Source organism: Cercospora kikuchii (genome assembly GCF_019650295.1).
Source record: "Cercospora kikuchii DNA, contig_00009, whole genome shotgun sequence".
Classification (NCBI taxonomy): domain Eukaryota; kingdom Fungi; phylum Ascomycota; class Dothideomycetes; order Mycosphaerellales; family Mycosphaerellaceae; genus Cercospora; species Cercospora kikuchii.
Window position 1 is genome coordinate 353,402 of NW_025408590.1, and position 14,035 is coordinate 367,436.

The window sequence follows — 14,035 nt, forward strand, 5'->3', positions numbered from 1 at the left end:
AACGCTCAATCAACAAAGATGTGACGAGGATGCTGAAATTCCAATGATTAGTCTTTGTTGCATTACTACCGTATCATATTTCACGCTCATCTGTAAGTTTTTGTTCGAGTCATCACTGCTACCTGTTCCACTCCCGCGGATCGCCCTGCTCTTTCGTGTACAGCTGGCTTCTCCTCAGTCCAGCTTTCTCAATCATACCACCCCACGTCGTTAATCCGCTTGCCCTTGTAACTCTGTGGTCTTCTGTACCATCTCTTGCACCCCAATTCGGAAAGAGACCTGTCAGTCGCGGCTTGCCCTTGCCGTCCGCGGGTGCATGGAATGGGCTCGCAGGCTGAGGGTTCGGAGACCTCAGAAAGGGCATCCCGGTGTCTGCAAAGGTCGAAGTATGACCCACAGGTGCCACGAAAGACCTATGCGCGGCTGATGATTGGGGCGTCGGATACGGTTGAGGAGCTGTGCTGGCTTTCACCGGCAAGGGTGGGTATGTGATCTGTGGCTGGGTGCGAGTGGATGCTCGTTGATCATACACGGTCGGCGGATAGTTTGATGGCGTGTAAGGCGACTGCAAGGATGCCCCGATGTTCTGTATGTTACTGTTGCGACCTGGTCGTGTGGGCGTAGAATAGTCAGGCTCCTCGTCGATGGGCGTGGAGTCCTGACTGCGCGCAGATTGTGTCGTTTGCCACGAATCTGAGGAAGCGGGTTCTGTTGCGAGTTTGGCAAAGTGAGGTTTGTAATTACCCGGAGGAAGAGTCCCAGCAGTGCTTGGGTTCTGCCCTGGGGTGTCCATTGCCACTTTAATCGTCTCTGCGCTGACTTGCCGCACTAATTGTTCCTCTGGTCTGTGCTCAGTGGTGGCTTGCTGGCTTTCTCGGCGAAGCGAATGCCTGCTTCGCTGCTTCTTGAGGCCACGCACTGGACTGATCTTGAATGAGTCAAAAGACAAAGTGCCGCGTTTGAGATGCGCTGGGATTGGAGAGTGGATTGGTCTCGGCGTAGCGACTTGGTTGACAAAGGGCGAGTGAGATAACCAGCTCTTCCCTTGCGGCGTCGGATTTGGGGGCCTCTCAGCTGGCGACTCGACATTCACAATGTATCCCGAAAGACCTCCGTGCACGCCTCTGTTCTTCTGCTCCGGCGGAGTCCTATTCGCGAAGTCGGTGCGATGGCCAAGGCTGATGTCTACAGTCGGCTCAGATATAGATCTGCCGTGTACTGTAGGTCGACGGGACGAAGCATTCGGACCAAGATCTGTCAATGTATCTTTGGAGTAATGCTTCTTCTCGCTAATGCTGGCCGTTTTCTTCTGCTTACGGCGCCAGAGACAGAAGAGCAGAGCAGCCAAGAGGAGCATACCCAAAACAATTCCGGGAATGAATCCCGCGACAAAAGATTTTGGAGAGAAATCGTCCGAGTCGCCAGCGTTTTCTTTCGGATCATCAGCGGAGGAAGCCGCCTCTGCAGGGTTAGTGCTTGACGCAGTGTCGGAGGCAGAAGAGGAAGTGGTTGTCGGTGATGTCGTTGTTGTGCTTCCCGTGGACGAGTCTTCCGCGGCCTCGCTCTCGGTCATTGCAACACACAATGTACCCAAACATCGATAGCCCATCGGGCAGCAGTTATCGCCGCAGCTGTCGAGGCTTGCTGTCGGCTCGGAATGCAACTGGCTCCCAGGATTACTGGTCGCATTCTGAAAGGTTCGATCGCAAGAGACTGGTGATATTGTGGCGCAGTCCTGACCAGCAGGACAACATAGTGCGGCTGTGAGTGACGATGTCGTGTTTAGTGTCAGGCATACTGTGTTTTGTGGACAGCAGAAGTCCGAGGGAAAGTCGCTGCCACATTGTGATAAACCAGATTCGCCGCCACAGGTATCTGCTCGTTTCGTGATGGTGAAGTCCTCGGCCATCCAGGTGGAGGCGTCCCGCTCGAGCTCTTTTGGAATCCATAGTGCGCGGGCTGATACTGCGCGCAGTACGCATAGCAGTGCAACGAGGAGTGTAGAGAAAGACATGGTGACAGCAGGCTTGCGCGGAAAGTCGCGCGGGTATCTGATGCGAACGCTGGACGATGCAGGAACAAAAGAGATAAGAGAGAGGAGCAGGCCGTCCAGCGGTCGCAGGTGACTAGAACAGAGGAAGACGAGCAGTAGGAAAGTGAAGAGGAGAGGTGCCGCGAGCAAAGAGTGAATGGTCTTACCCAGACTCGACCCGTTCGGTCAGCCATGTCGCCGGCGAGGACGCGCCTGTGTTATCTTTGGGCGATGGAGTCGCTCACGATGGTCGCACGAGCGGCACAGCGCGCGCATTGTGTGGCAGAGAGCGAGTCGCAGTGCAGGTGGATAGATGAAACGACTTTGGGCGCCTGTGTGAAGTTGAAGACCACCTGGAGACTGGTTGGCTGAGAAAGCTCGAGTCACAAGTCGTGACTAAAAGCTGTCAGATGTTGTGGTGGACCGGTGCCAGAACAGTTGGCCCGAGCGGGACTTGTCGCTCGAAGTCAAGCGGGCGTGTCAAGAGAAACAGCTGCACGGCATTGCAGCAGCCATGATCACACGACGCCTGCTCCGGCCATCGCGCCTCTTCAATTCCTCCTCGTGGACCTGTCCCGCATGCGTCAGTGGCTCCTCCCTGCCCACTGGTCTCTCGTACTGACAGCGGCGCCCACAGACCCAGCGGACCTCCTTCGCCGCCCCGTCCACATCAGCACCGACGACGACGACCTCGATACGATCGATATCGGCGACCTCGCGACTCCAGAAACACAGCGTTCCACCGCTCGCATTCGATGAGACATTCGAGGAGAAGGGCGTGCCCGGTCTTTTCTCCAAAGATGGCTACAACCTGGCGTGGAAGCAGTACCAATCACTTCTCGTTCAGAAGTTGAACGAATTGACAGCCGGCGAGCCCATCGCCGACAAGGACCCCAAAGACCTCGCACTGATCTTCGCACGCGATCCATTGAATGCGAGTCTCTTCAACCACGCCAGCATGGCGTTCAACAACCACTACTTCTTCAACTCCCTCTCCACCGCCCCTCTCCCACTGTACAAAGCACCGCAGCTGTCAGAAAGCCTGGTGAAGACATTCGGCAGCATCGAGACACTGCGCGAGACAATGCTCGAAACCGCGAGTTCCATGTTCGGACCTGGTTTCGTGTGGCTGGTGTGGGCACGAAACATTGATAATTCGTCTGCCTCACGCGGAAGCTCTTTCGCGTCACGCAGCGGGAGCTGGAGGATTTTGACAACATACAATGCCGGCACGCCATTTCCCGAGGCAGGCTACAGACAACAGGGCTTGGACATGGCGAACAATACTCAAAATTCGTACCAGGCTTGGGTGCAGCAGCAAGCAATGATACCTGGAAACACCGCCGGCGCCTTTGGTGCATACAGCCAGAGTGGTCAAGCTGCAGCGAAATTGCCGCCGGGAGGAACGAATGTCATGCCAGTGCTGTGCGTCAATACGTGGGAACACGTGTGGCTGTATGACTTTGGTGTGGCTGGCAAGAGGCAGTACCTGAACGATTGGTGGAATGCTGTCGACTGGGGTATTGTGCAAGAGAGAGCGCCAGCTGAAGCGCGAGGGCTCAATCGCTTTGAAAGAGGTGGCATGTTGTGAACATCAGCCGACCATCCGGACTTGGAATGATGGGCTGTAGTAAAGGTGTACGGTGGACTGGCGCAACGAGGAAACGTCTGAGGCATGCCAGATGCCAATTACCAGCAGTGGCGCCCGCTCAGAGCCGATGCTCTGGCGGTGATCAGCCAAACAGCGGACGTCCATACAGGGAATTGGGCCATTGCTCTTGCCTCGACAGTCAGCGGCAAGTGGAGCGCAAGGTTTAGAGTGCGACATCAGATGTACAATTAAGAATCAATGTACAAGAAAGCTGCTGATGATGTTCCATATCCTGTCAAATTGTAAAGCCTGCCATCGTGTTTGCACCGGGAGAAGCTGTGGTGCTGGGCGGTGGCGCCGAGCATCGTGACGGTGGCAGTCGAGAGCACTGCAGATGTGACAGTCGATATGATGCAGGGGCACGAAGTTGTTCGCTATCGCCGTTGCTCTTGTCAGCGAAATTTAAGCAACAATCGTACAAGCCAATGCGGCGTCGGAGTGGCATTCAATGGACAGTTCGTGTTGGCTCTCCGATTCGGATGCTCAATTGATTCTCATCACAATTTGTTATGGTACATTCCGCATCGATCGGCCCATGGCCATTGACTCTGCCTCTTCCCCATGTTCACTCATCTGCAGCCCGCCATGCAAAGCGAGCGTAATCCACTGTCTTCCAAACAGTGTGCGGGAAAGAAAGACAGCTAATGCTTGATCTCAGTCGTAAAGTCGTAAAGGTATCCTCTCCCTTGCTGTTTGGCGTTCGCACATTTGTGATTTTTCACGTCCCGCCTGTTTGCCTTGTTGCCTTAGACGCCGGTAGCAATTTCTGCCGTACCCACATGAAATACAAAGCGCTCAGAAAGTGGTCGTTGTCCAGCCCATTGCTCTTCTGATTTTGCGGACACCCCGAATCGGCACTTGTGATATGCATCACACTCATCATGACTGCTGTCCGATCAATCCATGTAAAAATCTCCCTTGAGAATTCGCTCTTGGAAATGATCTGGTCTGACTTGCTCCTTTGGCTTTGGCATTTCTCTTGCTGGTGGCTCCATCACTGCCACGCTCTTGCTGCGATCATGTTTCAATCCGGCGGGTGGACAGGGTCCGGCATTGTTATTGCCGAACAATGTGCCGCCGGCGATGGAGGAGGTGCGCTCTGCGCGGCTGCGGAAGTTGTCGGACCAATTGAAGCCTTCGTTACCTGTTCGTGAGATGGAAAGTCAGTGCATAGTCCCATATTCTACTATGGAAAGAGAAGGATGGAAGGGACGGGCAAGGGGAAAGTGATGGGCACAGCGAAGACGAACCTGGACCTTTAGCGGTTCGGCTCGAGATCGACCCATTCGCTTTGTGTGTTCTCGGGTTGGTAGTGGATGTGGGAGGTGCATCATTTTCGGTAATAGTAGACGGTTTACTAGTACCATTTGGTGGGCTGCCGCCTCCACCGCCATTGGCAGCATTGCCCGTTCTCACGTCCCGAAGTGCCTTTGCACCAAAACTCATCCGTCTGGCGAAGGGAGTTGCGGGGGTCGGTAGTGGGCTCTTGCCGTCGTCTTCTTCGATTGCCGACTCATCGATGCTATCGCTGCCGGCGGTGCCGTAAGAATCGCGACGGCTGTTGTATGAACCAAATGGAGAAGCCTGACCGGGAGAGCCGGACAGGCCCAGTGTGGTCAAGGAGAGGCGTCGACGCTGCGCCTGGGCAGCTGCCGATGTGATGGGGCCAGCGCCGTTGTGTGATTGCTGACCGCCATTGTAGTCGCTCGTGGCGCGTGAAATGCTGCCCGAGCGGCCGCCGCTGAACAAATTGGCGAACGTCTCGCCTGCGAAAGAGGAGCGACGCACACGTGGAGGCGACTCTGCACGGCCGGCGTTGGAGTTGTCGTCGGTCATGGTGGTGGTGAGGGGCGAGATGCGCGATATCAAGGCCTTCGTTCGGCTTCCGGTGGTGGTGGATGAATCGGTCGGACTGGAGTGGCACTGTGGCCAACAGCAGTCCCAAAGGTGCGACCAATGTACGTGTCCAATGCAATGCCTTTACTGTCGAGTTTTGTGGTATTTGACAGTAGCAAAAGGAGGAGTACGTGGACGCAGCGTGGCTTCAGGAGTCGTCCGTGTCTTGGTGAGGGTGTACAGCAGTGCAGCCTACGTCACCAGTGAACGCTCGATCGATGGGTGGAATGCAATAGCAATGGTGGCAAGATGTGGTTGTCGTGATCTCCCCGAGCAAGCAATCCCAAGCTTTGCAATATTACAGGGCGGATGAAGAGACGGCAGCAGTGAGTGTCGAGTCGGAGAAGGAGTTGTGGCCAGCTCTGCACACTCAGCAGCACATGTAAACCAAGGACCCCGTGCGGCCTGCTTCAAAGGATTTAGTCTTTCTAGCAGATCGCGGGGAAACAGCTCGGATCCACACGGGCACGCACGCTCATTGGCTCGTGGACACAGCGAAGCTTCGCAGTCGAGAACGTCTTTGTGTGTCGTGATACGCGATTTCACCGACATGCTGGCGAGCAATTCCACACTTCCACGATGCAAGAGGCGCGCTCAAAGGCCCGAATGGCTTTTGACACACACTCGTCAGCTTGACGTTGCGTATCGCTGATGAGCAAAGCAAAGGGCCGTCTGGATTCCGCTTCCCAAATGAGACGATCTCCACCCTGTCCTCGCGTTGCATGGGATATCTACCTCAGACGCACCGAGCCGATCGCTGGTCGAATTACCCCAATCATCATCGTTTGCTGCTTGAAACTCCCGGCAAGAGCTGTCCTCTCCACGACTACGTACCTCGCCGGCGCGCGTGTGTCTCTCGTGATGCCCCCAGTCTCTGCAGGGACAGAAGAGCTTCCCATGTTCACAGAGGCTCCAGTGCGGAAGCTTCGGTAACCTGTCGCACGACTGATCAGACAACACCCATTACGACCACTGCCACTGGTCCACACTGCAATCAAGCAGTGACGAGCTCATGCAACCGTACATCATATCCCTTACGCCACGCAACCATTGAATGCTTCCGTGACCTGGATCATTGTCTTGGATTCCAGCCCTGTCCAGGCTTGTCACGACTTCATCTGCGGACCGTCTCAAGTTAGTACAGTCAGCGTAGTGCTTTCCAAAGCAGCTGTTACTTGGTCTTTTACAACTACCTCCGTAGGTCTTTCACAACTATCTCCGTGTGCAAACGATGGCTTGGCTTCGCGTCGACGTCGACCATTGGAAGCAAGGGACGTAGCAGTCACCTGAAGGTGCACGTGATTGTGTGGCTGCCTGGTGCACTTGATATATCCAGATCTCACGCCCTCGATAATATGCACATCATCGGACACTGCGAGCTCGCTCTCAGCCTTCGGTCATTACACCTCTGTCTGCTGATAGCGACTGTGTCTACAGCAGGCTGTGTTGGTAAGCGATTTCGGCTTCGTTTGACTCAACTGAGGACATCTTCGCTGCTGCCAGCTTGTCAACCGTGTTCTGTTGCTAGCGGTCACGTGGCCTGACGTTGAATTCTCATGGGTTGGGGTACTATCTGGCCTTTGTATTTCACGACGACAACTCGACTTCTTCTGCTCATAGCGTCAGACCTTGGTAACTCTCGTGCTGTGGATACAAGAACATGAGCATCGGAAGTAGAACGGTTGAAAATCAATGTTGAATCTACATGGGAGCGGAAGTGCAACACTACAAATTGAGGTATATCGTCACGCTCATCAAGTGACTAGCTTGTAGTGAAGCTAACAATGCCTTATTGGCTAGCAGACTACGACCTACCTCCTCTCCCCAGAAGCAAAGCTGTTGGTGCTGCACCGCTGTATCTGCGAGTGCCTCCTGCAATAGGCCGAACGACGAAATTGCTCCGTTCATTTGGCCATCATGTTCTCTTCTTATGGCTGGATTGTCGTTGGTGTCTTGTTGCATTCGTATGCCATGGCAGCCTTGATGAGACCCGACTTGACAATTCTCTGGCGCAGCGCCACTGGTCTGGTACATCCATACCGAGCACCTCTCAATTTCTGCGACAAATCCTATATGGTTCCGAAAGAGTACCATGTACAGCTGCGCCCCGAATGCTCGCTTGAAGAACATTGGCGGAGAATGGGTCTCGATACTGCGAACATTGTTAACATCACACCACAAAACCCTTGGTTCCCCACGGCCTATCATGCGCAGGGCATTGACGACTCGGTGCTCGATGCTATACGTGCAGACATCATGGTTGACATGGTCAAGTGCCATCGGGAATGGTCGGCTTCAGATGGTGAGACCAGGGAGCTTGTTGATACGCCGTGGGACGAGCTTGGGAGGTATGATGAGCTGTGATGGACAGCACGTAAGCGAGCACTGGCTGCCTGCTTGACAGTCGGGACTTCATCTCCGGACCGCCTCAACTCAGTACAGTCAGCGCAGTGCTTCTCGAAACACTAAACATCTTCGTCGCTCCTTGAAAGCAAGGGACGCTAGGTTCACTTGATTATTACGCACGTGAGATTTCGGTTGGTCCAGGAAGTTCCATAATCGACACAGGCTTGTGCTGTCTTGTAGTGAGATCTTAGATGCTCGATACTAAGTAGAGCGTAACCGCTGGACGCCTAGCAGGCTTCACATCGTCGCAGAACCTAGTCCAAACCTTCGTTTCCTTAACTAAATTCTCTTACTCCTTAGAGACTATACTTAAACTAGATACTTAACAGCGGCTATAGCTAGAAAGCAAAGCAGAAACTAGGATAAATACTATCCGCCCGGCGACCTCGAGTACTCTTTCTATCCTCGTATCTATACGTATGTTACGTCCTGCCGGTCCGTTGGCAGCCTAACCCTAATCTAATATGGGGGTGGCCTAGGAAGTGTCGATCCTCGCAATGTCCTCGTGGTATATCAGAGAAGGTCCTGAAAGGTTTGTAACATAACCCCAAGAGAGTTGTATTGAGTTGAGCACGAGGCTCCTATCCTACGGTAGGGAGCGTCGTCTATATAGTTCCTTGTTACCTATGTGATCATCCTGATCACTGCGACCGCAGTGACCCGAGTGATCACTCCGTTCACTCTGCTCGTTCTGCTCACTCCTTGGCGAGTGAGCACGGCTCCTCCCGTGTTCGTTTCTCTCCTTACTGGCCAGCGGGTGGCCGCGAGGGCCAGACCGTAACAACGTAACGTAGCGTAGCTAAGGCGCTTCGTTTTAATAAGTAACGTTATCGTAGTAGTAACTTCGCAAGAGAGATCGAATTTCTACTTTATCTATTAGTATTTAGAATAGATGTCGAGTTATGTGGTCGGCAGGTCGGATCGTAAGGCGTATAGCGCAGTAGAAGTAGAGGCGATAGGTAGGAACCAACCGAGTTGATTGTGTTAGTTAGTTACAGGTTGCATCTCACTCCTGAGATAGGGCATCAGCTTAGTCATGTGACCTAGCGTCACATGACCTATGTCACCTGATATGCTGTCCCAAAGTGTCTCTCAGAATGTCCAACTGGACTGCACTTTCCAACACTCCCACTCAGGCCAGATGTTCTTCTGCCTGCTTTCTTGCACTCAAGTCCATCCCCAAGTTATGATGAGTCATCAGGTGCTGTGGTCACATGGTTGGAGCTGTGTACCCAATCCATCTTGGTTCAATTCCATGGCCTGGTATCGTGGTATGGGCGAGCCCAGAAGGTTATCCTCTCTGGGGGTTTTCCCTTACCATTTTGCTTTTCTTCCAGTCCTTTCTTCTGAGCCATATATGGATCACCAGACTCTGATTACTCATCAAGTGTGGCAAGCCACTTCTTCCATGGTGCAACTCCTGGGCTTGGTATTCCGGTCCATGTGGTTGAACACTCAACCTACATGGATTGGACTTTTGCTTCTCCAAGGTCCAGAGTTCAATCCATAGTTAGGGCATGAATCTTTTGCCTTTTATCAAGCAAGTTGGAGTTGTCTTACAAACTCCTGGAACTGTGGCCCATTCTTTGGTTTGGTTAGGCCATCAGCAACTATCTCTTTTGTTGGAACATATTCCACTGCAACCTTCCTTTGCCACCAGAGATGTCTGACATGGTTGTATGCAACATCAATATGTTTAGATCTCTCATGGGTGTGTGCATCTTTGACAAGGGTCAAAGCTGCCTGGTTGTCTCCCATAATTTGTACTGGCCTCAACTCTTTAACTGCGTCAGGATGGGCCTTTACAGTTGGTTGGAATGGGCATTCTCCCACTAACCCTGCACAGTCCATCTCTCTCAAGAGTGCTGCCAAGAATTGAGACTGCTTTGCACATGCATTCATAGCCATGTACTCAGCTTCCATTGTTGATGTTGCAACAGACTTTTGCTTCTTGCTCATCCAAGAAACTGGGGCTCCACAAAGGAAGAAGATGCTTCCAAGGATTGAGACTCTGTCTGCTTTGTCCATTGCATAGTCAGAGTCAGAATACCCAATCAGCTTTCCTCCATTTCTCCTGAACATTAATCCCAGGTCTTGGGATGATCTCAGGTACCTTGCCAGTTTCTTCAGAGCGTGCATATGCCTCTTGGCTGGGTCTGAACTATATGAGCTCAGTCTGCCAAGGGAGAAAGCAATGTCTGGTCTTGTCATAACCATAGGCCACATCCAGGTACCAGTTTGGCTTTGGTACTCTGATCTGCTCCCTCTCTCATCATACAAGCCTGTTGGTTTCAGACTTTCATAGCTGTCCATTGGTGAGAGAGTTGGGTTGGCCATTTCTCTGGTCATTCCCAGCTTTGCAAGGTTCTCCTGGATGAAGTGTTCCTGATCAAGCTTTAATGTTCCAGCTTGTCTGTCCCTTGTCAACCTCATCCCAAGGATTTTCTCTGGTTCTCCAAGATCCTTGATCTTGAAGACCTTGCCAAGCTGTTCCTTAAACCAAAGCACATCCTTCAGCTTTGGTGCTGCAATTGGAATATCATCCACATGGGTCAGGATGAGAATGTTTCTCTCCTGGTGGATGAGGAGGCATGGGTCCACCTCTGATTGTGTGAACCCAATCTGTTTCAACTTTGAGACACAGAGTTTGTTCCAGTCTCTTGCTGCTTGCTTCAGTCCATACAGGCTTCTCAGGATTTGCAGGACCATGTTGGGTGGAATCTCAACCCCTGGAGGTGGAATCATGAAGATTTCTTCCTGAAGAGTACTCTCAGTGAATGCATTGTTCACATCCACTTGGTGAAGTTCCAAGTCCTTCTCACAAACCACAGCCATGAACACTCTTAGAGTGTCATGCCTGACTGTTGGTGCAAAGGTCTCTTGGAAGTCAACTCCAAACTTCTGAGAGAATCCTCTTGCAACCAGCCTTGCCTTGAATTTCTCAATGGCTCCACTGATTGATCTCTTCACATCAAACACCCACTTGGATGTAACAAGGTTTGCTCCTTTTGGGGGAACAACCTCTGTCCAGGTGTTGTTGCTTCCTAATGCAGTCAGTTCCTTTTGGACTGCATCTTCCCACATGTGTCCCCATTTGGGGTCCTGAATTGCCTCTTTGTAGGACTTTGGAATAGGCACCTCTTGTCTCTGTCCAGAGACTTGAGGAGCAATTGCTGCATAAGCAGATTCTTGAACCTCTGACAGGGCTTCCCAAATCCACCCCCAATCTTGGCCTTGGACTTGGCTGAGGAATGCTCTGTGGTGCTTGGCACTTGGCTCTTCCTCCTGTCCATGTTCTCTCTGTCTCTTCTGCAGAACTTGTCTTGTGACCATGCTGTGTGCCTTTGGCTCTGGGCCTGGTCCTTCATCTGAGACAGATCTCCTTCTCTTTTGGCCATGGGTCTGGTCTTGGTTCCCCTCCTGATCCCTGTGTCCTTGTGGGTCCTGCTGTGCAACAGTTGATCCTTTTGCTTTGGAATGCAGTCTCCCACTAGTGCCAGGGTTGGCTTGTCCATTGACTTCCTGGCTGGACTCAGGTGGTTCAGTGGTTCCACTTTTCTCCTGCTGGGGAAGTGGTTCCCCAGAGTTTTCTTCTTCTGGATCCTCCATCCTCTGGTACTCCTCCTTGTCCTTTGGTGGAGGTGGCAACTGTACAAAGAGTGTTTGGCTGGGACCTGCAGCTTTCTTGGCACTTGGTGCCTGAGGCTGAATCAACTCACCAGTTGATTCAGGATCTGGTCTTGGCACTGCAGGTGCAGCAGCTGCAGGTGGTGCAACTGCTGTTGGCTTCTTTGGAGGTCTGCCCACTGGGTTCCTGACAGGTGCACTGCTTGACTGATTGAGCTTGGGAACATTCAGCTCCATCTCTCCTCCTTTCTCATGCTCAAACCAAGTTGCAGTGCTGTGAGCTTTGATAGCTCTCATGTCAGGCTCCCAAAAGAGCCACATTTTGGCAGTATCTGGAACATACCCAATGAACACAGCATCTTTGCCTCTGTTCATCAGTTTGTCTGATCTCATCCCAGCTGGCTGGGACCTTGGATCCATGTAGACTACTGCTTTGCAACCCCAAACTCTGAAGTGTGACACAGAGGGTTGAATGCCTGAAAAGGCCTCCTCTGGTGACACTTTGAATCCATCAATTTCTGGGCCATTTGGAAGAGAATTTCTGACAACCATGCAGGCTGCCAAGGCTTCTGGCCAGAATTCAATGGGCATGTGGGCATCTTCTAACATTGCTCTCACATGATCTTCAGAGGTTTGGATTGACCTCTCAACTACTCCATTTTGGATGGAGTTGTATGCCTCAGTAGTGTGGAAGGAAATGCTATGTTCCTTCTCCCACTGCTTTAGCACAGCAAGAAGCTCTCTTGCTCCATCACTCTTTACAATCTGGAGGGGATTTCCCGATTGCAGCTCAGCTTTCACCTTCCAATCTCTGAGGATACTTGGTGCATCTTCTCTAGACTTCATTGGAAAAGTCCATTTCTTTCTTGAGAAGTTGTCAACAATCTCAAGCCACCATTTGTATCCCAGTCTTGAGACAGGCAAAGGACCACAGACATCAACAGAGACAAGAGACAGCCTTTGAGGCTTCCTCTCAGTTTCTTTTCCCCTATGTTTCTTCATCTTTGCCAAGGAACATACCCTACAAGGTTGGTGTTCCTTTGGAATGGGAATCTGAGCCTTCAAGTCAGATACCTTGTGCAGGTTTCTGAGAAGACCTTCTCCAAAATGTGCAAGTCTCCTATGCCAGAGCTCCCACTGTTCTTGGGATTTCTCTTGGGCTTCAAAGGCATAGGCTTCATTCTGTTGATTTTGATCAAAGCATGACATTGCAAGCTCCTGCAATGCATCATCAATCTCCTCAATGAATGGCACTCCTCCTAACAGTTTTGTCTGGACAACTGGTTTCCCAGACAATGAAACAAGTGTGAATTTTGGTGGTTGAACACCATACTGCTGGCTGAACTGATTCCAAGAAACAAGATTTACTCCCAATCCAGGCACTAAGAGAACATTCTTGAGGACAATCTGTTTTCCTTTTCTTCCACCCATTACTGCATCTCCCACATGTGTAGCTATTAGATAGCCACCTCCAACCTTGATCCACTTTTTCCTCTGAAGAGGTTTCAGTTCCCTGAAAAGTGTTTCTTGGTCAGTCATGTGTGATGAGGCACAGGAGTCAAGCAGCCATTTGGATGGCATGTACTTGCCTTTTGCCTCAACAGTTGAGTGTGCAACTTCATCGACATCATCATCCTCTGATGGGGATTGAGATGCTTCAGATGCTACAGAAGGCTCTGCATCTTCTTGGGCAGCATATGCCTTCTTGGAAAACTTCCTTGAGCTTTGTCTCTTCTCAAGGGATTGGACTTTCAGGTTGAGTTTCTTCACCATTTCTTTTAGTGCTTCTTTGTCTGGTGATGATCTCCTCCTGAAGTTGCTCTCTCTGGGTGGTGATCTTCTCTTTTCCACCCTGCTGGTTTGTTTTGGGTTGACAAATCTCTTGGCTCTGTCAAGGTGTGGACACTTGGCAACACCTCCAAAATGCTCCTCTCCACAGAGGTGGCATTTCAGTCTTGTGTGCTGTATGCCTCTGCCCTTGGCAAACATTGCTGTTTCTTGGGACTGGCTCAGTCTTGCCTCATGGGATTCCAGCAACTGTAATGCACTGTCATATGATATGGACTGCTGGGCAAGGATTGTATCCTTTGTGCTTTGGTATGCCTCAGGCAAGCTGTTGAGAAGATGCTTGAGTCTTCTCTCTGGCTCCTTGTAGTGTGCCTCCTGAGGGTCCACCTCTGCAATCCTTCTGGCCATACTGGCCAGTTGAACCCATGCTTTTCTGATTGTCATGTCCTCAGTCATCTGGAAGTTCACAAACTCCTGGACATATGCCATTGCATGTGCAGTGTACACCTTGCTATATTTGGCCTTCATCTTCTCCCATATCTTTGAGGCTTGTCTCTCCTCGATGATCTCCTCTTGGTCATCCTCTGACAGGCAGATGGTCATCTCATACCTGGCAGTTGCATTAGCCTTCACCC

General features: G+C 51.6%; 4 protein-coding genes across 4 annotated transcripts; 2 read left to right on the forward strand and 2 right to left on the reverse strand.

The window, feature by feature from the left end:
- Positions 1–118: 118 nt before the first annotated feature.
- CKM354_001228100 (uncharacterized protein) lies at positions 119–2,014 on the reverse strand (the record flags this gene model as incomplete). The annotated part of the gene is made up of 1 exon (XM_044807801.1): positions 119–2,014. The coding sequence occupies one exon, from the start codon at positions 2,012–2,014 to the stop codon at positions 119–121; it is 1,896 nt and encodes a 631-aa protein (XP_044663736.1).
- A 532-nt stretch (positions 2,015–2,546) lies between these two features.
- CKM354_001228200 (uncharacterized protein) lies at positions 2,547–3,623 on the forward strand (the record flags this gene model as incomplete). The annotated part of the gene is made up of 2 exons (XM_044807802.1): positions 2,547–2,615; positions 2,670–3,623. The coding sequence occupies 2 exons, from the start codon at positions 2,547–2,549 to the stop codon at positions 3,621–3,623; spliced, it is 1,023 nt and encodes a 340-aa protein (XP_044663737.1).
- Positions 3,624–4,579: 956 nt separating this feature from the next.
- CKM354_001228300 (uncharacterized protein) lies at positions 4,580–5,519 on the reverse strand (the record flags this gene model as incomplete). Its single annotated transcript, XM_044807803.1, has 2 exons — positions 4,580–4,827; positions 4,934–5,519. The coding sequence occupies 2 exons, from the start codon at positions 5,517–5,519 to the stop codon at positions 4,580–4,582; spliced, it is 834 nt and encodes a 277-aa protein (XP_044663738.1).
- Positions 5,520–7,496: 1,977 nt separating this feature from the next.
- Positions 7,497–7,943, forward strand: CKM354_001228400 (uncharacterized protein; the record flags this gene model as incomplete). The annotated part of the gene is made up of 1 exon (XM_044807804.1): positions 7,497–7,943. The coding sequence occupies one exon, from the start codon at positions 7,497–7,499 to the stop codon at positions 7,941–7,943; it is 447 nt and encodes a 148-aa protein (XP_044663739.1).
- Between the last annotated feature and the right edge of the window lie 6,092 nt (positions 7,944–14,035).